The sequence below is a fragment of the Erpetoichthys calabaricus genome, chromosome 1, assembly GCF_900747795.2.
Source record: "Erpetoichthys calabaricus chromosome 1, fErpCal1.3, whole genome shotgun sequence".
NCBI lineage: Eukaryota > Metazoa > Chordata > Cladistia > Polypteriformes > Polypteridae > Erpetoichthys > Erpetoichthys calabaricus.
In genome coordinates, this window is record NC_041394.2 from 245,718,814 (window position 1) to 245,743,954 (window position 25,141).

The window sequence follows — 25,141 nt, forward strand, 5'->3', positions numbered from 1 at the left end:
AGCAAGAGATTACAACAGAATGATTAAAAAACCTGTAATAAATGAACCTATTTTTATGTTCATGTTTTAAATTACATGAATGTTTACAGATGCATGCTCATACACTGCAAAAGTTGTGTATACTTGTGTTTTTGTTTAATATCTGTAAATCTGTATAGTGCTATAAGTTTACTAACTGGGAAGAGTATATAGATGGAAGTTTACTTCTAAAACGATACAAAATTATATAAATACAATTTAGACAAACAACATGTATGCTATATAATGGTCACCATTCCAGTGTACTTTAGAATTCCAGGTTGTTACAATTTTTTTCTGTATTTTGTTTGCAGTTAAGTGGTCAAGTCGGTTAAGTCACTTGCTTATTAGCGCACACAGAGTGCTTTGGAAACAGGGTTAAAATTGTTAGTCTTGATGTTTAAAATGCAAAGCCTCAGGCACTAGGCCATACAGCCAAGCATTTGCTCAATAAAACCTAGCATCTTTTCTCATCTTACATCACTCCTTTTTATTATTCTTACCTAAAATCACTAATGGGGCAGGTGTGTCAAAGATATATCATTGTAACCAAGGGCAGGAAACTCTCCAATCTCTACTCGGAAACATCATATCTAATGAAATTAAGTAGATTTTGAAGGCTTTGGAAGACTTTCAGAGCATGCAAGCAACACTGGTGGTCCTGATTGGTCCATCTAGGTAGCACTGGCAATGCCTATTGGTTGCTTAGTATTGTAGTATTCATTGAACATGTATTCTTTAAACTCCTGCTCTTTTAACAGTTTAATTACTATTACTAATACTACTACCAAAAGTTCAAAGCCATAATGATAGTCTTTGCGCAATTCCAGTCATCTCAAGAGGTGGAGGTTATGCTTTGTCATTAGGTTTTCAGGGCTGGCAAATAGATTATACTTGGACATATGGAGAAAGAGCATGCTTTATGGTCTCTTGTCTAGGTCTTTTACTCTGGCCTAATATACTGCAGTACAGTCTTTGAGGTGCTACATCGTGATCCTCCCTTGCTGGTGAGGGTTAATGATCACTTAACTTTGTTTTTCTCACAGAAATATATGGGTTGTTTTTTATGTCTGGTCTCCCCTGTTTGTGCACACCTTGCTGTCCTTTGCTGACCTCCATTAAGCGCTCGCTCACAATTGTGGTACAGGCTGTAGTCAACTGTTGAGGTCTGGTGCCAGGACTCCCCTTCATGGTGTACAAGCCTTTGTTGTGGGCTACACCTTACAGGGCTATTCAGTTACAAATTCACTTGAGTCAAATTTAGCTTGGCCAGTCATTTTCATTGGCTGTTAAGAAGCAGGTAACAACAAATTTTAAACTAACACAAATGAATGTGTTGAAAAATAAGTAATGTTTATTCATTGTTTCCCTTTTAAAGTTGGTCACATCTAACACCGGCATATCAAAAAGTGCATAAAAAAACAATAAAAAAGCTATACCTGAACAGAATCTGAGGTAGTATCAATACTATTTTTCCACTTTTGAAATAAAATATAAATAATGTTTGCTTTAGTGGTGATTCTGTATTTGAATGTTATTAACAATGGACACTAAGCTTTGATTTAGACTTAAACGTTCTGTAAGATTTGATTCTGTAAATGCATAGTTATGCAGAGTTTTCAGAAAAAGTCAGAGTCAGACTAAACAAATTAAAAAAAAGAGCCTAACCTCCATGGAAATCCGCCGGTGGACCCGATTCCTTAAGCATACGCCAGTTGGAGATTGGATCTCATCAGATGATGTCCCTGAAGCCTGATCACTCTCACCATCTGAACCTATTTTCAGATTCTCATGGACAATGTCTTAAAAAAAAAAAAAAAAAAGCAAGTTATACAGTTGTCTGATTAACTCCAGAATCTGTTTTAGATAGATAGATAGATAGATAGATAGATAGATAGATAGATAGATAGATAGATAGATAGATAGATAGATAGATAGATAGATAGATACTTTATTAATCCCAAGGGGAATTACCAGTACATGTTACTGAAAACATCTATAATAAGGTAAGAGTGAATTTTTTTCCCCACAAGTCATAACATTTCTGTAAACAACATTAAGATATTAAAAAAAATATCTTCAAAACTCAATCTATTCTAGACAATCAAGACTAATTTTTAGTCCAAAGCTTCCAATCTATAATGCTTGTACTGAGTGAACGCTTTGTTGTGAGTATATATTAATTTGACACCTTTATCTGAGGAAATTTGCATGACAGGGATCTTTGTTTATACGTTTTTAACATTTGGATCACAAGAGGGTAAGTTGATTTGCAAAGGGTCATAATGGATCAGAGGCAGGACCTGATCCAACACCTTTGAGGTTTACAGTCTGATGCATTTTCGAAAACGGCACACTGTTCATTAGTCTTTAAACCAGTATTGTAATTTTGCATTTAATGATCTTGGTTATAATGCTCAGTATGAGAAAGTTAAACTAAACAAAGCCTAATTATTTACAATTATTTAAACAATTTTTTATCAAAAGCAACATTCCTTCAATTTACACATGCACTGAATACATGACATTGGTCCATATATGATAATCTGTTGTATAGCCATACTTGTTTATTAAACAAATACAACAGTTATTTTCAATATTGTTTAGCCTAGAATTTAGAAGGTGGTTGTGAAACAAGTTTCCCAACAGTTTTGAATATTATTCTGGCAAAAGGTGTAGTCATTTTTTTTAAATACATAGTTCCAATAATTACAGATGAACAAATCATTTATACTTAGTGTGGCGGACGGCTGGGACGCCCCTTCAGTATATGTTCCGGGGGAGCAAGCATGGGCTACCCAATACCTTCCCCGGGACACTAGATGGCAACCACCCCCCACCCCCGGGTTGCAACGGTGCCTCAGACTCCCGCAGAGCTTCATGGGAGTTGGAGTTTGGTGCAGCTCTGTTGTGATCCGCAGGCGCTGCCAAGGGGTGCTGCAGCAGGAGTTGCTGAGCCCTTATGGGCACTAGTTTCACAACACCCAGAAGTGCAGCCAGATGTCGGCAATCAAGCACCTGGAGCACTTCTGGGTGCCTAATAAAAGGAGCCAGCAGCCAACACTTGAGGAGCCAGAGGAGGGAGACAAAGCTGCCAGGGAGGAGTGGAGAATTTTGAAGAAGAACATTTATTTTGTGTGTTGCTTATGTGTTGTGTCTGTGGATACAGGGAAGACGTAACTCAAAGACGAAGAAAATAAATAATACAGCAAAACACAAATCCACCACATTAGTCTTATCTGTAGCCTTCCTAAAAATATTTTAAAATCTAAAACAAACATGCAATTAAATACCAGAATTCAGAAAGGCTCATACATTGTAGATGTGTTACGCATAACTGATTATTATTAATTAAGTAACTTAGTGAGAAACAATTATCTCAAAATGCTTCACCAATCACATAAATTGTGCAGAATGTTTCCCTTTGGCTGAGGGGTCTTGACTTACATCATGCACATTTAGCAAGTAAACTAGAAAATGTACAGCCTTGCAAGCACTCAATCTATTGTATGTAAAGTTTATTCATAATTGGCACAACCAGCTACTAGACACATTCACTCTAAATGGGCAATAGCATTCATCAGCACATTAGTAATGAAAGTTGCTTCAGAACAGAGTCACTTTATGCTTCATACAATTGGATGCATAATTGCTGGCAATAAAATAGAGTTACCCACATGGAAGTAATTTACAGTAGTTTCAAGTGACAGCTGTGGATAGAACTTTAAACAAACCACACAGCCTCTGGGTATAAGGATCAAACCTGCATTCATAAATATATTAAAACAATACAGGTTTTCTGTTTTAATTCAACTTCAAGTTTATTATCAAGTATAGAAAGTACAATGAAGTTCTTACTTGCATATTTCCCCTAGACTACTGACACTTGTACCACAAAACAACAGCATAATATAAAATGCTACATGTTAGCAGTATACACAATAGATTTACTCTATAATGTATACTTTTATTTCAAGACAGCATAATAAGAGCTACCTTGCTACTACAAAAAAAGTTTGTGTCAATGGTCACAAAGATGCATAACACGTCTTCTACTCTCCCTCATCTAATTCTCATGACATAAAATTACCTGCCCTCATTTGTATAGGCAAATTGATTATAAACTGTTTGTTGGCACCCGGGAAGAGACATTTTTCACAGTGGAGAAAGTCTTCTTCTTTTGCAGTGCACCGAGTAGCTCTGCATTTGCCCACATTATATGTAGATGAAACAGGAAACAATGACATGATTGAAACGTTCCGACGTGTTGCCCAAATAGAAGGAACGACATAATCTGTATAGCACAGGCTAGGGTTATGGTCTACAGGAGACCTCTAGAAAAGAGAAAAGGCTTATACCCTGGCAGTTGGAGAGAGAAGCAGGGTCACCCTGACATCACCACTTCTGACACTTAACTCTCGCTATAATAAGCCAGGAAAAACTGGAGCTCTGGGGCAGTGCATTCAGTTTGAAGGAGTTATAATGAGTACTATTTTGTTTCATTGGATTTACTGGCTTTTGCAACTATCCTGCAGCTGTTTATTGGATTCTGCTCTTGGATTTGTGTTTGGTATTTATTTACCTTAGGCATGCCTATTGACAGCTCCTTTGTGCTCTTTTAAACTTTTCTTGTTTGTTTCCTCTTTCGAAAGATGTTTTTATTTATACAGGATAATTGTTTGCCTTTTTCTCACAAGCTAGAGTTTGTCAACAGTTCCTCCCTCTTGTAAGGAATTTTTGAACATTTAAGTTTATTGGTTAATTTTAATTTTGTTACTCCATTTTTAGGCTTGGTTAGGCCAAGGCCTGCTGCTGTAGTTTGGAGTGAGCTGGACTGGATGAGTCTCATCTGGGTTGGCTATTGAGGGGCCTTGCCTGATTTAGTAGCTTCTTTTGGAGACCTCTAACCTTTTCATCATGTTTGAGACTTCATCTCATAACAACATTCCTATTGTATTGCTAACAAAGATATGACTGCCACCTTGAAAATAATACAGAAAATGCAATATCTATGAGAAAAAGCCATAACTAGATGACGCCGTGGCGATACTGTCAAAATAACTTGCTTTTGTTTTAGAATATTTTGTTTTGTTTCGTAGAAATTGTTTTGGAATTTTTGATCTTTGTTTTATCTCATACTCATCTTCTCACCACTTACCCTGGTGAGGGTCATAGTGGCAGCAGGCCACGCAGATTTTCCCAGACTTCCCTGTCCCCAGCTACATTCTCTTTCTCTTTCTGGAGAATTCCCTGGCTTTCCCAAGCCAGTCGAGAGATATAATCCCTGCAGTGTGTTCTGGGCCTGCAGCAGTATTTTTGTATTATTTAAATGCTGGATGAGGGTTATTTAATTAAATAATAATTTTATGATGGCCAGGATTTTCCCTAGTATCTGTCAGACAGGGTGGCAGCCAAGAAAAGCTGCCCTGATTGCAGTGATGTTTCAGTTATGCTAAAGCAGCTAAGGTACACCTCAAATTCACTACTCACTGTGAATTGCAGTGTATGAGCAATACATGCTACAATATTTTGGCATTATCATGGATACACACCATCACTTTGCCTGCAAATTTCTTAGTCCTCACAGCAAAGTGATTCATGTTCAAGACGATGCCCAAGTGTATTTCCTCTGGTAGTAACAACATGTAATGACATCACAAAGTTACTAATGTTGACAGCCTATATTACGGAATATATACTTCTATACCTCTGAATTTTAAAGTAGCTGGAAAGAATCATTTTACTATCACTACTGGAAAACAGTAGGGCAAAAAGCAGAAAAGGAAAAACACTACTGTCAAATCAACAACCTTCTATGCTATATTCTTAGAAGTCTAAAAAGAAATCATTAAAAAATTAGGAAAAGTTTAGAGTGTTGAGCCCAGTTTTAGTTTTACACCATAACATTATGCATCCATTATTTAGCAAAGTCAATAATGCCAAATTATCTGTTCCTACTTAAATGATGCTAACCTGTAACTGTTTCCAAATTATGTCTAGGATTTAAGGAGGCCTTCATAAACTTGTGTAAAGGCCGAATGGGAAACAAATCATACCACTATGAAACAAACATTTCAATTCCATTTCTAAAACTTACATTTACATTTAAAACAAAAAACCTGTTGAGCTTTTCTGGTCTAAATGAAAATGTCTGCTACTCTACAGTGATCAAATATTAAACAAACTGCTCTCACAATTTAATGGTTACAAATGTTCACCCACTTTGTAAGCATCTTGTGAATTCTCATTTAAACCAAGAAAAAAAAAACATGCAGCACAAACCAAAGTATCTTATGCTTCATGCAACAAAACCCCAAAAACAACAACAGTGTCGAGGATAAAAGTGCATTGTGACAAAAGCACGCAGGAAAAATGTGCACAGCTAATGGCCTGATAGTCCCATCTTGGACACTTACTGGGGAAAAAAGTGCAAGAATTTAATATAGTGGACACTTACACAAATGATGAATCCCTTGCACAACAAAAACATTAGAAGCTTTACATTTTCTGATTTCGGATGATAATCCTGCTGCTTTTGAAGAGTTTATGAACGCTTTTAAATCTAAAATTTATTCTATCACAAAAGGGAGTTGGAAATGTGATTTTGCATTCCTATATTTTTGTCTTAAAGGAATGTCTTTATGTATTGCCTTGTTTGTGTTAAAAAAAACATGTTTCAGTCTGGAAATTGTATATCAAAACATTACGACAGTCTCTTTGGAAATCATCCAAACTTTGCATTATGACCTGACAAGGTGCTTTGGCCATACTGCCCTGTCCTACTTCCAAATCAGCATACAGGTGCTGGTCATAAAATTAGAATATCATGACAAAGTTGATTTATTTCAGTAATTCCATTCAAAAAGTGAAACTTGTATATTAGATTCATTCATTACACACAGACTGATGTACAGTAATCCCTCGCTACTTCGCGGTTCACTTTTCGCGGATTCACGACTTCGCGGGTTTTTAAATACAAGTGATTGCCCGCCTATCGCGGAAGTTATGTTCCAGACCCATCAGCAACAGGAGAAAATCCGCGATATAGAAAGACCATATAAATAAACATTTTTATAGTTTAAGCCTTAAAATACCCATCCCACATGCTTTAAACACATGTAAACTTATAAAACACACTTTGTTAACACATATGATATGTGGATGTCGGGCTAAGGATATGAGTAACATCTCACTATTATAAAACATTTTAACTTCACGCAAGACAAGACAGTGAGACAGGAAAATTGGTGATGTACAGGATTTAAAATTATTGACACGCAGAGCGACAAGCAGCACAAAGCCAGCACAAAGTCCACTTCTCCTTAGCGTTCATTCAGCTCCCCACCCCCTTGACAATGCGAAGTGGCAGGAGCGTACTGCGCTTCCGGGGAGGGGGGTTTGAGCGAAGGAGCGTTCAGCTCTCACACACCCACACACACACACACACACACACACACACTCCTCCTTCCGAATGCGCAGAGCGACAAGCAGGCATTTTGGCAGAAGCAGCACAAAGTCCATTTCTGCTCAGCGTGAGTTCAGCTGCCCCCCTTCACAAAGCGAGTGCAGACACATCGACGTCTGATCGCTGTGTGCAGTGTTGGTCTGCGGTGTTTAAGGATGTAGAAAGTGTTTAAGAGCATAGGAAGTGTTTATAAGAGTGTGGGAAAGGTTAACAAGAGAGTGAGAAAGGTTTATAAGAGTGTGGGAAGGGTTTATAAAGCCTTAAAATATGTATAAATAATAAAATAAATATAGGTTGCTACTTCGCGGATTTTCACCTATCGCAGGGGGCTCTGGAACGTAACCCCCGCGATAGGTGAGGGATTACTGTATTTCAAATGTTTATTTCTTTTAATGTTGATGATTATAACTGACAACTAATGAAAGTCCCAAATTCAGTATCTCGGAAAATTAGAATATTGTGAAAAGGTTCAGTATTGAAGACACCTGGTGCCACACTCCAATCAGCTAATTAACTCAAAACACCTGCAAAAGCCTTTAAATGGTCTCTCAGTCTAGTTCTGTAGGCTACACAATCATGGGGAAGACTGCTGACTTGACAGTTGTCCAAAAGACGACCATTGACACCTTGCACAAGGAGGGCAAGACACAAAAGGTCATTGCTAAAGAGGCTGGCTGTTCACAGAGCTCTGTGTCCAAGCACATTAATAGAGAGGCGAAGGGAAGGACAAGATGTGGTAGAACAAAGTGTACAAACAATAGGGATAACCGCACACTGGAGAGGATTGTGAAACAAAACCCATTCAAAAATGTGGGGGAGATTCACAAAGAGTGGACTGCAGCTGGAGTCAGTGCTTCAAGAACCACCACGCACAGACGTATGCAAGACATGGGTTTCAGCTGTCGCATTCCTTGTGTCAAGCCACTCTTGAACAAGAGACAGCGTCAGAAGCGTCTCGCCTGGGCTAAAGACAAAAAGGACTGGACTGCTGCTGAGTGGTCCACAGTTATGTTCTCTGATGAAAGTAAATTTTGCATTTCCTTTGGAAATCAAGGTCCCAGGGTCTGGAGGAAGAGAGGAGAGGCACAGAATCCACGTTGCGTGAGGTCCAGTGTAAAGTTTCCACAGTCAATGATGGTTTGGGGTGCCATGTCATCTGCTGGTGTTGGTCCATTGTGTTTTCTGAGGTCCAAGGTCAACGCAGGCGTCTACCAGGAAGTTTTCAAGCACTTCATGCTTCCTGCTGCTGACGAACTTTATGGAGATGCAGATTTCATTTTCCAACAGGACCTGGCACCTGCACACATTGCCAAAGCTACCAGTACCTGGTTTAAGGACCATGGTATCCCTGTTCTTGATTGGCCAGCAAACTCGCCTGACCTTAACCCCATAGAAAATCTATGGAGTATTGTGAAGAGGAAGATGCAATACGCCAGACCCAACAATTCAGAAGAGCTGAAGGCCACTATCAGAGCAACATGGGCTCTCATAACACCTGAGCAGTGCCACAGACTGATCGACTCCATGCCACGCCGCATTGCTGCAGTAATCCAGGCCAAAGGAGCCCCAACTAAATATTGAGTGCTGTACATGCTCATACTTTTCATGTTCATACCTTTCAGTTGGCCAACATTTCTAAAAATCCTTTTTTTGCATTGGTCTTAATTGATATTCTAATTTTCCGAGATTCTGAATTTGGGACTTTCATTAGTTGTCAGTTATAATCATCAACATTAAAAGAAATAAACATTTGAAATACATCAGTCTGTGTGTAATGAATGAATCTAATATACAAGTTTCACTTTTTGCATGGAATTACTGAAATAAATCAACTTTGTCATGATATTCTAATTTTATGACCAGCACCTGTACACCTAGTTTAAATGCTGCCTGAAACGGTGAACACCAACATATGGATGGGGGCTACACTTAGGACTTCTTCTGAAAGACTGCACAATAAAGTTACCCTTTCATCTCTTTACGTTTGTGGTCCGCCTTTATTTGTGTTGTGTATAGCGTTTCTCCTTCAAGATATATATTTTGTTATTTTTTTTTATTTTTTTTTTTTACATATGTTTTGTTACATTTAATATACATTAATTTTTCCCAAATATCATGTAAAACTAGGCACATTTGTGACTGAGCCTTCTTTTTTCTTATACAAAGTTTTTGTTGCCAAACGCTGTCGTCATGCATTTGCTGGCGTGCTTTTGTCCCATGCTGTTTTTTTCTGAGACCAAAATGGCCAGATTGTGTCCGAGCCCCTAATATCATGCATCCATACCCGCCCCACCACACCTTTCTTTAACCCAGCTACATGTTGTAGATGAGATACTGTCAGTTCGGATGAACAATGCCTGAGGTGCTTAGTGTCCTAGGAGCTGGATCATTGCTAGCTGTAGCCAAGGCTCTTATTGTTTCTCACAACAACACAACAGACAAATAAAAAAGATTGTTTGTAGTTTTCAGTAGTTTACAAAACAGGATAATTACTACCACTACTTGTTATTTTTCAATATGAATAAGTGTATTTATTGTTTCACATTATAAGGTTCATCTAGTCCTATTCATTTGCTCATTCTTGCATTTAATCTAACTGTTAACCCTCAAACATACTGAAAAAAAAAGGGGTACATTTGGGTCGGCCGAAAGCATTAGGGACCCTTCACACTAGCTCAGGGCTAGATATGGTGTTGATGACAGATTAGGGAAAAGAGGACCCTCCCCAATGGTCTTTCTTTATACCTGGCATTGCTGTAAAATGTCTATATGTTGCCATTCTTTATTTTACCAAGATACTATTGTCTTTCTTGTAATAAGTTGCTCACAAATGTACAGAGTACTTTACATGTGTCATTCTGTGTATAATAAACAAAATATAAAGATGAGGGGATAATTTGCCTTGTTTTCACCATATTCCTACTTGAATGCAGTGTTTAATATTGATACAATAATAAAATAATAAAACCATCCCTTTTAAAAGGGTTACATTCTAAAGGCAAACATGAAAAACGTTCTGCTTCAACTATAACAAAAACAAAAAACCTCTATGTCTTATTTTCTACAATGAAACACAGGGTTGTGCACAATTAAGATTATCGCAAATAAAAAAATAAATAAAAACTTACCTAATCTGCTGCCATTACGGGGCATTGCCATAAATGAACTAAAGCTTCCTCCAATAACACTGTGTGGTCTTCTCAGTGGTGGCTTCTTGAAAGAACCAGTATACTGGTGAAGAAAAGAGTGCATACTGTGTGATGTTGGAGGCCTCCCATTCCTTACAATTGGCTCTGGAACAATGTATGAACAAACAAGAGAGTGGAAGAGTGAAAATTAATAAAGGAATACTAAAAACAGACTGCTTTTTGTTCATAAAACTGAAACCAAATATTTTTTTCATTAGATAAAAATGCAAACAAATCTCCCATAAACCCAAATGTATTTGTCTGTTGCTAAAACTAACTTGACAATCAGACATTACAATTCAGTAAAACAATCGCCCCCCTCTTTGACATCACTGGCATTATACATGCAATCAATTACTAATATGCTATATATAAAAACAGTGTACTGTATCATACATAATTTATACATGTAAAAATAAACCATAGTCTGCAAAAATGTCATATGTTAGACTTTAATTTTAAATTATTATGCATCATAAAGAGCACAAATGTTTTCATCACTTATAATATTTTGATAAAGCCTAAATATTCAAATGGAACAAATTTACTAATAAAAGATTGCAAGTCAGGATTGCTTCCATACAAAAATCTAACATGTTGTTAGAAGAGAGAATCGTATAACTTCATTCTTTAATGGGTAATTGCACGACAAGCAGTTTTTCCTACCAACTATATAAAGTTCTGTCAAGTTGCTTGGAAAGAGCCAATGAATGTTTTTTCCTAAGCATTCTAAGCCTGACAATACGGGGGTGCCAAAATTCTTTATTCACTGCTGCTGTGCATTAGAAATGGTATACAGTCATGCTCATACGTTTACATACCCTGTGAACTTGTGAAATATTGGCCACTGTTTGGAAAATATAAGTAATCAGGCAGAAGGTTTTCCTTTTAATTAGGGAGTGTGCTCAGGCAAGGCAATTTATTATTACATAATTGGGTGTACCCTTTTTAAATCATAATGATAACTGAAATCACCCAAATGGGCCTGATCAAAAGTCCTTGAATGTTAGGACTGATTATATACACACAGGTTCAAATAGTGTCCACACCTGTAAGCTCTTTGATTGTAATCCCTGTCTGTGTATAAATAGTTAATGTAAATTCATGAATGGATACCAAGCCATGGGGAAAGCAAAAGAACTGCCAAAGGACCTGCGAGAAAAGGTTGTTGATTTGAATACATCAGGAAGAGGATATTAAAAGATATCCTGAGATCTGAAAATGCCTGTCAGCGGTGTTCAGGCTGATAAAAAAAGTGGAAAGTTAGGAGTTCTGTTGTTACCAAGCTACAGTTAGGTAGATCAACCGAGATTTCAGCCACAACTGCCAGAATCATTTGTTGAAATGCCAAGAAAAATCCTCAAGCCAGTTCAACTGAGATATGGACTTCTCTGCAAACAAGTGGTGTTGCTGTTTCAAGATGCACAATAAGGAGGTAGATGAACAAAAATGGGCTGCTTAGTTGAACAGGAAAAAAAAAAGCCTTTACTGTGCTAATACCACAAAGCAGCCCGCTTACAATTTGCCAAACAGCATCTAGATAAACCTGAAAACTTCTGGAACAAAGTCCTTTGGACTGAGGAGACCAAAATGTTATGTTTGGAAAGGATGTGATAAGGTCCATGACGTAAAGCACACCATCCCTACTGTGAAGTACAGGGGGTCCTCGGGTTATAACATCTCGACATACAACGTTTCAAGTTTACAACGTTCACTCTCATAAAAACTTAAAAAAATTGAGATGCAAGTGTTTTGGCTTACGCCATTAGCATCATACTATCACTATGTGGGCGAACTAGATTGGTTGCGCGCAGCGGAAGAATACGCAGTATGCAGCGTATGAGTTGGCTAACTAGTTTGGTTGCGCATGGAGGAAGTGTTCTGTTTGGGTTGGTTTGTTTGGCGACTTTTTGGCCCTTGTCATGGCTTCTAAACGAAAGTCAGAGTCTTCAGATGGTAGTGCTTCGAAGAAGAGGAAAGCCATCACGATGGAAGTGAAATTGGACATTGTAAAGAGATCAGAAGGAATAAAGGCAAGGGATTTTTTTTACACTCATTTTATCTGTTACTACAGTACAGTATATTTATATCCTTTTCCTTTTTCTATGGCTTAGTTGTGTTTTTATGTTCTAGACTATGATTTTGCAAATGTGTTCAGATAGGTAAGTGACTTAGGCTAGGGTGTGTTTCGACTTACAGCAAAATTTGGGTTACATCACTGTTGTAGGAACAGAACTGTGTCATAACCCGAGGACCCCATGTATAGACGTGGATCTCTGATGTTCTTAGGGGTGTGTGAGCTACAGCAGCACAGATAACTTGGTGGACATTGATGGCAAGATGAATGCGTCATGTTACCAGACAATACTGGAGTACAACTTGCATTCATCAATCTGGCAGCTGCACATAGGATGCAGTTGAATCTTCCAACATGGCAATGATCCAAAACACAAGGCCAAGTTGTCCCTTTGGTGGCTATAGCAGACAAAAGTGAAAGTACTGGAGTGGCCATCACAGTTTCCTGACCTCAATTTCATTGAGCCACTCTTGGGAGATCTCAAACATGCAGTTCATGCAAGGCAGCTGAAGAATTTACAGGACCTGGAGGCTTTTTGCCAAGAAGAATGGGCAGCTCTACCACCTGAGAAAATCAAGGGCCTCATCTAGAACTACCACAAAAGACTGCATGCCATCATTGAAGTTAAATGGGGGCAATAAACAGTAGTAAGAAATAAGGGTATGTAAACTTTTGAAAAGGGACCATCTCATTATTTTCCTTATTACTATGTTTTGTTAAATGGTTGTGCTGTTCAGTGATGCCTTATAGTTTAACTTGGATTCCATTAAAAGTATATGAAATGTCTTCTGCCTGATCAGTCATCTTTTCTTTAAAGTATGGTACACATCTTACAAATCCTGCCAGGTGATGTAAAGTTATGAGCAAAACTGTATATACTGTAAAAGACCAGCCCGGCTACAGACAGTGAGGCACAATGATGTCCAAAAGCACACACTTTTCATTGCCACCTTCTTCTTTGTACAACACACAGTGCATGAACCACCACAATAAACTCAGCCCAGTCCTTTCTTTGCCTTTTCCTTCTTCTCTGTTGCCCTCAATCCTCCTCCCGACTCCGGCTTGACTAATAGAGTGAGGAGGCCCCTTTTATAACATCCCAGATGTGCAATGATCTTCCGGCAGCACTTCCGGTTGTGGTGGAAGTGCTGCAGTCCAGAGCTCCATAATCCTGGCGGTGGCCACAGGCCCCAACAGGGTTGAGCTTCTATACTCTGAGCCCTTGGCCCTGATACCGAGCAGGGCGGCTGCCCTCTCCCGGTCTTTCCAGGTGTCCCGGCTGGGCAGGATCCCCAGCTCTCCGCCACAATACAATATAAACAAATTCTTTATATTGGGAGAAAAATATTGCTATACTTAATGAATCTGCAGAATGCACACTTTACACAAACCTTTATAGATGCCACCATGTCTATGAACATTTGGTTTCAATGTCCCCTCTGATATGACATGAAGTGCAAGAACTGGCTTTCTGATTAAGCCATACATGTAACATATACTTATGCGAATATATCCGTTTACTCTATATTAAATGCATATCATGGGACAATTTCCAAACATATACACAAACAAAAATATTTTAGTAATATATACCCTATACAAAGCTAAGATACAATAAAAAACAATGCTTTAACAATTATTTAAAGCTGAATGGTGTGAGATTCTGGATTGAAAAAGCAGATTCCTCCCATTCCATCAAATGACCTCTTTCATTTCAAAGGGCTGCCGTTTCTGGTGACTGCACGTTTTCTAGCCATACATCTTCAGTCAAACTGCTTCTCTCACTTTTGCTCAAATGAGTGTAAGCAGCAATTTACAATGACCTGAGCAACACGAGGAAACACTGGGAGTTAAATAATGAAGCATACCTGCCTGCCAAAACCAGAGGCTGAAGAGACAGAAACATTACAGAACGTCAGTTTTCACGGTCACCAAGATAATGCTCTGATCCACTGGCTATCTATCAGTTACTGATTCAAAGCAGCATTAAAATGATCTATAAAATGAACAGCCGACATGTGTAACAAGAAAAATGTATTAATAAAACAACACAGATCTGTGATTTAGTAATATTAAGAGAAATCTTGACTTGAGATGGTTCAGCACCTAGCCAAATCAGCATAACTCACAATTCAGTAGGAGATTTAGCAAATCAAACTGAAGATTTCTGAAGGGGTTGGTGGTATCAGTGGGTCACAGTGTTGGTCCAATTTGTGAACTTTTCTAATGCTTCTTTTTTATGCAGTAGGACTGGTGATATGAACTTATATTTATAATGAGATAAATATGACCCAAAATGTGATATTCAGTATTTCTTGATTAAGTTCTCAAAACACCTTAAAGATACAAAGCAGCTCCATATAGACCCTTATACTGTATGCATATTTTCCATACAGATACCAAAACCTAGTATACAGTATGTTCACACAATAATATTTTCAAATATTAGAGAACGAAAATTTTTATCTTTTCAAAATGTAATGATTTGAATAATAGCTGTGGCACAAAGAAGTGGTCGACTCAAATAAGTTTTTTTTCCCAACCACTTTTGTTTTCTATGTTCTCTACTTATTTTTGAGTTTTAATTGAATCTACAGTATTGAGTTAAACACCTGTCCTGTTTTGCCAGTACCTGTGTCTACTAATCACTACGGGGTTGTCAATAAATTTATCAACCTCAGCAGGAAAGGAGAGAGCTTTGAACAAAGTAGTTTAATTATTCAATATAGTTCCCTGATAGCTCCATACACTTCATCCACTCTTCCTGTAAGGACTTTAACCCCTTTGAAAACAAACCTGCCTTCACGTCTTCATCACTTGAAAACTGCTGACCACGGTGAGATTTCTTCAAAACTCGGAACAGGAAATAATCTGAGGGAGCCAGGTCAGGACTATAGGGTGGAGGGTTCAGCTGCTGGAACTCACATTCTTGGATGGCAGCCTGTGATTGACGTGACATGTGAACTGGTGCTTTGACTTTAAGAAGCTTACTTGATTCGCACAAGGACTCTCCTGACATCCTGTCTCTTGGAATGTAGGATTCGCACTGAGCCACAACTGTGCATGAGTAACCTTGAGACACGTCACAACATGCCTGGACTTGTTTCAACATGCTTGTTACTTTCTCTCATACTCCGGTAGACAAATTATTGAACACACCTCGTATCATCTTGGTAAGTATTACTCTTCATCGTCTGCTTGATTTTTTTTTTATATATATGAAAGACAAAGCTCTTGATTGATTACCACATTGTATATATTATACATTTTATGGTTTACATCAATTTTAATGCATATATGTCTGTACTTGTCATTCTACATATTGCATGCAGGTATTCACTTCATAACATTCACTGGCACAGCAAGTACGACATTTCCGGTGTTCTTAATGGCTTCTTGAACCCCTTTCCTCAACACTATAGACAAGTACTTTACAGAAACAGCGCCAGGGAAAGTCGGAGGATGGTGGTGATATTTTGGTGGAAACCAAACTGTTGCTACCCAGCAACACTTTACTTTCACTTTGAATCCCAATAAACACTGAAGTAACATCCTTGATATAAAAAATATATTGATACTGTATTATTCTAATACTACTGTGTATTCTAATCAAAAAAGCAATATGGTTGTTTATTTGACTTCCTCCAAATTACAATAACCTTAACATACTCAAAGATCACCAGGACAAATTATTTATAAATGTTAACTCTTAAAGAATGTGCTATACATGGAATATCTATTTAAATAGGAAGCTCAATTCACTTTCTAAACAAAGAATATAAAGTCAAAATGAAAATAAAATGAACACTAATGAACATTCACAAAAAGTTGATGAGGACAGAACACACACATACATCAACATCAACCAAACAGAAGAAGGCAGCAAACAAACCGAGACAACAATACAGATATCTGCACAAAGCTCTACTGTCTGGACAGAAAGGACAATTGATAAACCAGTACTTTATTGAATATACTGATGTTGACATACTGTATGTGTTCTGGCCTCTTCGACATTTTGCGGATTGGGGCTACTTAATTATATCTCTATGAGAAGTGGTCTTTTTTGATAAAGATAAATGATGAATCTGGCACCAGGGTTTCTATATTGTTGAGGTGTGGTTCTAATATCAACATATGCATTTATGTATTGATGATATTAATATTACTCATGTGAATTTTGTTTTCTTTTTTCTGAAGTGATTTAGCTTTTATCGTCATAGTAGTGGCACATGGAGTAGAGTAAGAGTACAGGTACGAGTAATAAAAGACTGGCAGGAGAAGACTTTATCAAATGATCATGAACATTAGGACGTTTTTCTTTACACAAAGAACGACAGACACTTGGAATAAGCTACCAAGTAGTGTGGTAGACAGTAAGACTTTAGGGACTTTCAGAACTCGACTTGATGTTTTTTTGGAAGAAATAAGTGGAGAGGAATGGCGAGCTTTGTTGGGCTGAACGGCCTGTTCTCATCTAGAGTGTTTTAATGTTCTAATGTTCTAATAATCTATGCACACAATGGCTTTCATTATACAAAAATAAATGGATTTTTCATGAAGGTTTAAAAAGACTGTTGTTCATAAAATGTGTTTTTCCTCTGCTGACATGGCCATCCAGACAGGCAGACATGTTAATGCCAATTTATTTCCATTATTTCTAAACCGTTTAATACAGAAATGTTCATTAAATGGGCCTAGCTTTTTAAAGAATGATACCACACTCATCCATTTATCCATCCATCTTCCAAACCCACTTATTGACAGCAGGGTCACAAGGCAACATCCAAAAATCAGTGAATTGTATAATTATAGTTGTTCTTACACATACAGTAGCTTCTTAAAGAAATGACACTTGTGAATATCTCTAATAATGTAGAACTGCAGACTGCCTACTAACAGCAACGGATAACAACATTTGTTAATGATGTTTGCAGCAAGGAAAGAGTAACTAACATACCCACTCTATAAAAAGTCTCCTCAGAGCCCTAGGGTACAATGTGAAGTCAAGATTGCAGCAAGCCTTCCTTGATTGGGATTTCCTCACATTATTTTGCTACTTCTATAACTTTACATTTAAAAAGGCTTTGGAGTGTTGCTAAGCAATAGATCACTTAGAAAACTAACGACTTTGGCATCTAAACCCCTTACAAGCATTCAAGATCTTCACTTCAGCACATCTGCTCAATAGCAAAACAATACCACTAAGCATACACACTTCGGAAATATAAAAGCTTGGCAAAAAGCAAATATACCAGATAACAGAACGAGCTCATTTTTGAACATCAAACTGCTATTAGAGCTTAGCAACCAAAATCAATAAGCTAAGTGCTAAGTCTTCTAAAAATAAAAAAGACTTCCAAGAAGTAAAAGAAAACACGGTAAGCAAAATGAGGTGCTTCAAAGTGACCAATCAATTGCTATGAATAGAAGTAAGTTGTTCATTTGTAATGGTTGTTAAATGACTTGTACAAGTCAAATTATATAGAGTGCTTACTTTTAAACAAGCATGTCCTCAGGCTAGAGCAAAAAAGCAGTGGCTCAAAAAATGTAACCAATTATTAGGATAGATGATCTTGTTTAAGGAAATTAATATCAAGCCAGCAGCACGGTGGTGCAGTGGTAGTGCTGCTGCCTCACAGTAAGGAGACCAGGGTTCGCTTCCCAGGTCCTCCCTGCGTGGTCCTGTGTCTGCGTGGGTTTCCTCCAGGTGCTCCGGTTTACTCCAACGGTCCAAAGACATGCAGGTTAGGTGCATTGGCAATTCTAAATTGTGCTTGGTGTGTGGGTGTGTGCCATGCGGTGGGCTGGCGCCCTGCCTGGGGTTTGTTTCCTGACTTGCGTCCTGTGTTGGCTGGGATTGGCTCCAGCAGACCCCTATGATCCTGTAGTTAGGATATAGCGGGTTGGATAATGGATGGATGGATGGATGGATGGATATCAAGCCAATATGTAAATTAATTGAACTAACAACCCACACTTTGTATGTAATACTCTCATGTACAAGGAGATTCACTTGAAAGAGGCCCCGAATATTCTGTTGTAACTCCCGTTAGGATGAAGCAATCTGCTATACACCTTGACGTATGTGTAATCGATTGCATTACATGCGATGCTGGAAGAGGTTTCTTCTTTCTGCCAAACACATTTCAACGCGGCGCTCCATGTTCCTGAACATATTAGCAAGTGTCTTGGGGGGAATAGCAGCAATTTCACGTTGGATGTTTTCCTTCAAATCTTCCACAGTGTGAGGCTTGTTCTAATAGACTTTTCCTTTGAGAATACCCCAAAGGAAGAAGTCAGGTGGTGTCAGATCCAGCGACCGTGGTGGCCAAAGCCCCTTTGAAATTACCCTGCTGCCGAAGAAGAACTCAATTTCTGCCATGCTCCTTGCCAATGTGTGACACGTTGCTCCATCTTGCTGGAAGTAACCTTCCATTAACTCACGATCTTCCTCTTGACACCGCTTAAACAAATTGGTGACTCAATAGGTTCGCACCATGAAGACGCGATACTCAGTACTGTATACCATCATCCTGATGAGAAGTCAAGTGACTGAGTGACAGGGTGCAGATGGTATGCACCCAGAAGTTGCAAACAGAGGATAAATGTCACAATGGCTATTTGGCGCCTACCTCATTGCTCTGACACCGGAGCATCCCATCTTGTTCGAAGCTCCATCTACTGAGGAGTACATTGCACGTTGTTTCATTCAGATTGCTTCATCCTAGCGAGAGTTATTACCGAATATTCGGGGCCTCTTTAGAGTGAATCTCCTTGTACAATACTACATTGTAATTTTACACTAGTCAATGCAGCATTTCATGCTTACAGGTTTATTTACCAGTAGCTACTGATTTAGCATTTATTGTAAAACATGTCATATTCTATGCTTTTTGATTTCTTTAAATGGTTATGTAGCCTAGGGGCTGATGTTGGTTCAGTTCCAACCACTGTCTCAAAGTGTGTGACTGAACAAATCACAGAACCAAAAGAATGACTGTACAAGTATCTAAACAAATACCAATTGCAAATTCATAGTGTAAGACACTTTCGATGAAAATGTCAGTTAAATTAATATAAATGTATAATGTACAATATTTGACTACTCAAATATGTGTATAAAAGAGCATTAATAAGAAATGCTCACTACATTCATAGTTAAATATATGAAAGTGCACTATAGCAGGCATTAAAAATCAAAGCTATTAAATTAGATTCAAAGCCCAGAAAAAGTGACCGTCTCCTGCTTTAGTATACTTACAAATCCTTTGGCTAAATAAGCTGCTTTGGCAACATCAACTTGGATTACATTACTAAAAACTAGGGCTGGGAATCGATTTAAAAAAATAATTAATGAATAGCACCAATGTATGTAATTATTTGCAATTAATCGCATCTAACATTAAAATATGTAATTATAAAATTAACACATAAATAAACACTGAAACACAAAATTAATGTAGAATCAACAGAAAGGAATTAAAAAAACAATGGCCTAGTTCAAACTTAAACAAAATACTACTTGTGCAAGCACAACCTGAATTGGAGTGCCTTCCTAAAAGGCAAGTTGAAAAGAAGGCAATAAGAAAATGCGGCCAATGTATTAATTCTCAGTTGGCATAGCATGTGAGACACAGACAAGTCAAAGTAAAAAATTAAATGATTGAAACGACTGTTGACTTTGAATGCACTGCAGAAGACTGATTTAATTGAAAGAATCTCTTAAATGGGCATACATTAAAACTTGTGTTAAAATTCTGCAAATATTATCCTCAATTGTTCATCCCCATCAATGATTTGATAATTATACTCTACACATGTGTTTTTCAACTGGTGCACCATGGAAATAACAGTGTAGTGCCCTTGGGTCCAGACCCGAGACAGACATGCAACTCAGGTGGTCGAGACCTGTCTGAGGAGGACAGACTACCTGGAGAGGCCGACATAAAAGCAGCTCCGAGATTGTCATTTTGCAGACACAGCACTTAGAGAGCACTTTAGCAGCATTGCACCAGGACTGCCATAAACCCCACTCCTCCACACCTATGTCAGAATGTATAAACCAAGAAAATGAACACCAGTGCTGCGTATTGACATGTGGCGTATGGCTGTGAACCACGTAATACAAAATTTTAAACCTTTAAATAAAAATCTTATTTCAGTACCGGATGTGTATGTATTTCTTTAGGTACACACTTAACACTTTTGTATTATTGATTTGTAATGTTAAAGAAAAATTACATGAAAATGTCGCCCTGACCAAAGCACTGCAAGTCAGTTTTCAAAGATCTGAGATATCAATTAGGGCTGTATGGGGACTGGCATTTCAAAACATAGGTGTGGGCAAGATTTTTAGAGATTTACAGACAATAGAAGTATTTTAAAATCAAACCTAAAAGACACAGAATGCGTAATGTAATGATATTAATGAGGGCGAAGTTCGTTCAAATTTTGGTATTTATTAAGACCCTTGCTGCTGCTGATTTAACCCAGAAATGTGTTAATTTTCAGCATCTTGCAATGTTTCTGAAATTAAAGAAAAAGATCAGTCTTAATAATATATTTAATACGTGATTTAAAAGTAGGCTTTGAATCCATAACACCTACATTCTTTTTTTCTGATTGTCACTTTTTAATTTTTGCTTTTTTTTTTAAACAGCCAATAAGTAGAGTTTCTGTTTGTGCCTTGATGACTTATGGGAAACTGCTGCTTATCTATTCTGTAATATTAGTAAGACAATTAATCAAGCGATTAACAGCCTTGGTGTCACCTAGCACTATAAAGCTGCATTGCTATGCTATGTATGTGGTCTGCTTTGGTACTTTATCTTGTGTTTAGAAATGATCTGGTCTAATGGGAGCATGTAAAGTGATAATAATGAAGGGAATAGAATTTATATAAGACTTACAAAGGATTTTATCACTTATTTTCTGTGCTAAGACTGGATCAAAATCCTGACCAGTATTGTTTATGAATACTGTTTTCAATCACGTAATTTTTTTTTTTTTCTAGAATTTACAGTAGCAAAATATTAGCATTGTGTTTTAGACGGGGTGTTTTCCTTGACTTGTATTTATTTATTGTTTTACTGTTTGTCATTTTAACAATATAAAACCCTAATTATTTTTCATATTTTTATAGAATCACTAAATGATGGACAAACATAACAGATATTATATATATTCATATCAAATGTGTATCCATTCCTTGTGCTCAGTGGGTCTGTTTGTCATTTTAACAATATAAAACCCTAATTATTTTTCATATTTTTATAGAATCACTAAATGATGGACAAACATAACAGATATTATATATATTCATATCAAATGTGTATCCATTCCTTGTGCTCAGTGGGTGGGAAAACCCTGACATCATTGCTGTTGAGATCTCCCTATGGCCATATACTGTACTGAGCCAGGGTATTGTTGTAGTGGGGTCTTTTTATAAGTATTGTTTTCCTTGGATTTACCAATTTTATAATTTATTTGCTCTGTCTTTGGATTGTCAGATTTGTATTGTTTTCTTTGGGCTATCTTTCAGGAAAATCCTTTTTTGCTCTTTTGAGTATTTTTGTACTATTTTGTTATTTGAATATTACCAAAATTCTTTATAATTAAAAAAACTTGTTTCTAAAAGCTAGAGTTTATATGGAAAAATATAAAGAAAGTTGTAGTGTGAACTTTTAAAGCAAGCCCCTCTATTAGGCCTGTGCAGTCGGCACCAGCAGGTAGCAGTTTGGGGGCCTGCAGCCTTCAGATAAGCTGCTGCTTCTGGGTAGGCCAGTTACGGTCCTGCCGTGCTTTTGTGAGATCCCTTCTGCCATGTTTGGGACTCTATCACACAACATTTAGGTTATAGATAGGTGTAAAGTATGTAAAAATGAACATTCAAAGTTATTTTTTTAAGAAAAATACCAGACACTATTGAGCAGTTAACTACTGTCTGTTTAGTATACTGTCAATTAAACAGTCAGAGACTTCTTTGAAAACGTCAGTAGTGAATAGGTCATAAATGCAAGTGGTCAAGTTGAGAAATCATTCCATTAAATTAAAGTACATTTACATTGCTAAAGAAGTTTGCTACACTGAATGAGGGATGGATCATCTAATTCTGTTCTTTTTTATTTTATTAATAACTAGTTTGAAACAGATCAACCCCCAGCCATGAGAAAGAGAGCTAGGTCAGCAGAGTAGCACTTTAATAATAGCAAAAATATGTAAATAAATAAATAAAGATAGAATAGAAAATAAGGGGAGAAAATCCACTTCCTCAATTTAAATGCTTATTCTAAAATGTTATTTATCAGATCCTGCCAGGTTTTGAAAAAGTTCTGCACAGATCCTCGAAGTGAGAATTTGACTTCTTCCAATTTTAGATAATAGATAAGAGGAGAGTTAGGATTCTTCCAGTTGACCAAGATAAGTCTACGTGCTAATAGTGTAGTAAAGACGATTACAGTTTGTTTGTTCTTCTCCACTTTAAGCCCATCTGGATCTAATTCTGTTCTTGAGGTTCTTGAGGTCTGTATTGTATAAGATCCTATATTGTTTATCTTCCTTGTTTAAAATACTGCAAATGCCTCACACATATCCAACTAATGCTTTTGTTTAAATTCTTCATAGGTGAAACTGGACTCCATCGATGGTCAATAGTTAAAAATGTAATAAGTTTTCTAGGATTTCCTCAAGCTATTAGTAAGACTAGAAAATGTGAAGGAGGCCGGCGCGTCAAAACAACACCTCTTAAAGATGAATTTTTCGTTAGTTGTAGTTACAGATATAATAGAATTGCAGCGGTGATATGAAATATCTAGGATATGTATCATATCAATTTTAAGTTTTCAGTATTACTAATCTAACAGTCTAGCATATGACCATCCTTGTGCATTGGATGGGTTATAAGCTGACTCACTTCAAACAACTATACAAGGTTCATAAAACCCCTTGCCTTTGGGTCCCATTGATTATCTAAACACAAGATTACATCTCGCCTGAAGAAGGGGCCTGAGTTTCCTTGAAAGCTTGCATATTGTAATCTTTTTAGTTAGCCAATAAAAGGTGTCATTTTGCTTGACTTTTCTCTAAACACGAACTGAAATAAAAGATATTAGATGTAATATAATATATTGTAACCACGAGGGGGCACCAGAGAACCCCAAACCACAGAGACAGCAAAATACCACATTTTTGTAGAATAAAATATCAGCACCTTTCCAAATCTCCTCCTTGACCAGTGGCTCAAACACAATGAAAATATAGAATAAAGCACACAATTCTTCCTCCTTCTCCACCACCTCCGAGTCTTCCTTTTATGCCAGACCCGGGGAATGTTTCCAGTGTCACTCTGTCTCTTCTAGGAAGCACTTCCGGGCCATAGACAAAGTAGAGTGGTCCTCCCCCAACAGCGCCCTCTCTATTGATCCCAAGGGATTGCTACAGGGCTGCACTTCTGGACTCCATTTCCCTAGCACCCCTGCACATGTCCTGAATGGGTTCTCATATGAGGACCACTGCCACCTAGCGCATGGGGGATGGAACCACTCCCTTGTTCTGGCTTCCACTGTTCCACCCTTTACTTTATACCGGCAGGGTACAGAGTTATCTTTCTGCTTAGCTGGCCAATCCATAAAATGTTTCTCTCGGGCTTCTCATCCAGGTAATAACCCTGTGCTCCTCCCTGGCCGGGATGCCCGTTCTTATCCCACAATATATATCCTCCAAAGTTAATTCTGCCTAACCCCAGCAAGCTCTTTAAAGCGAGTTAAATTCTTTCACTCAAATAGATCTACCTGAACTCTATGGAATAATTTCACAACTTTAATCCTCCATTTGCACCCTTGGCCCTGTCCCAACTGTCTTTTTCAAAGTAATCTCTGATGTCCATACTGACACTGTACTTGATATACTGTAGGTAACTCATTATTAGATACAAGGGCCTTCTCAGGCTGTCTAAAGACTGCAGTGGTGAAACCCCTGCTCAAGAAAAATAACCTCTACTCTTCTGTCTTTGACAACTTTAGACCAATTTCTAATCTGCCTCTCTGAAGTAAAATTCCATAAAAAGCTGTTTTTCAGCAGTTAAATGATTATTTGAACATTCTGTCTTTAATGAGTTTCAGTCAGGTTTTAGAACAAATATAGAAACTGCATTTGTTAAAGTAGTAAATGACTTGTGGATTATTGTAGACATGGCGGTCTTGTTCTACTAGGCCAGAGCACAGCATTTGACACCCTAGAGCATCTGTATATTGCCTTAGACAATGGGTGGTCCCTTTGGAAGTGTTTTAAGCTGGTTTCCATCTTATTTAATGGCAGAAAATTCCTTGTTAGCTATAGTGATTGTTGTTTGCTGGTCCATGATATTGTATACTGTGTAACACAAGGATCTAT

General features: G+C 37.6%; 1 protein-coding gene across 1 annotated transcript in view; it reads right to left on the minus strand.

Moving 5' to 3' along the window:
* cdk17 (cyclin-dependent kinase 17) overlaps positions 1-25,141 on the minus strand; it is a 206,036-nt gene that overhangs the window by 54,781 nt on the left and 126,114 nt on the right. The window contains exons 4-5 of the mRNA XM_028813614.2: positions 10,612-10,776; positions 1,687-1,820 (exon numbers count right to left, since the gene is read on the minus strand). Of these exons, the coding sequence (XP_028669447.1) occupies positions 1,687-1,820; positions 10,612-10,776 (299 nt within the window). The remainder of the gene's footprint in view (positions 1-1,686; positions 1,821-10,611; positions 10,777-25,141) is intronic.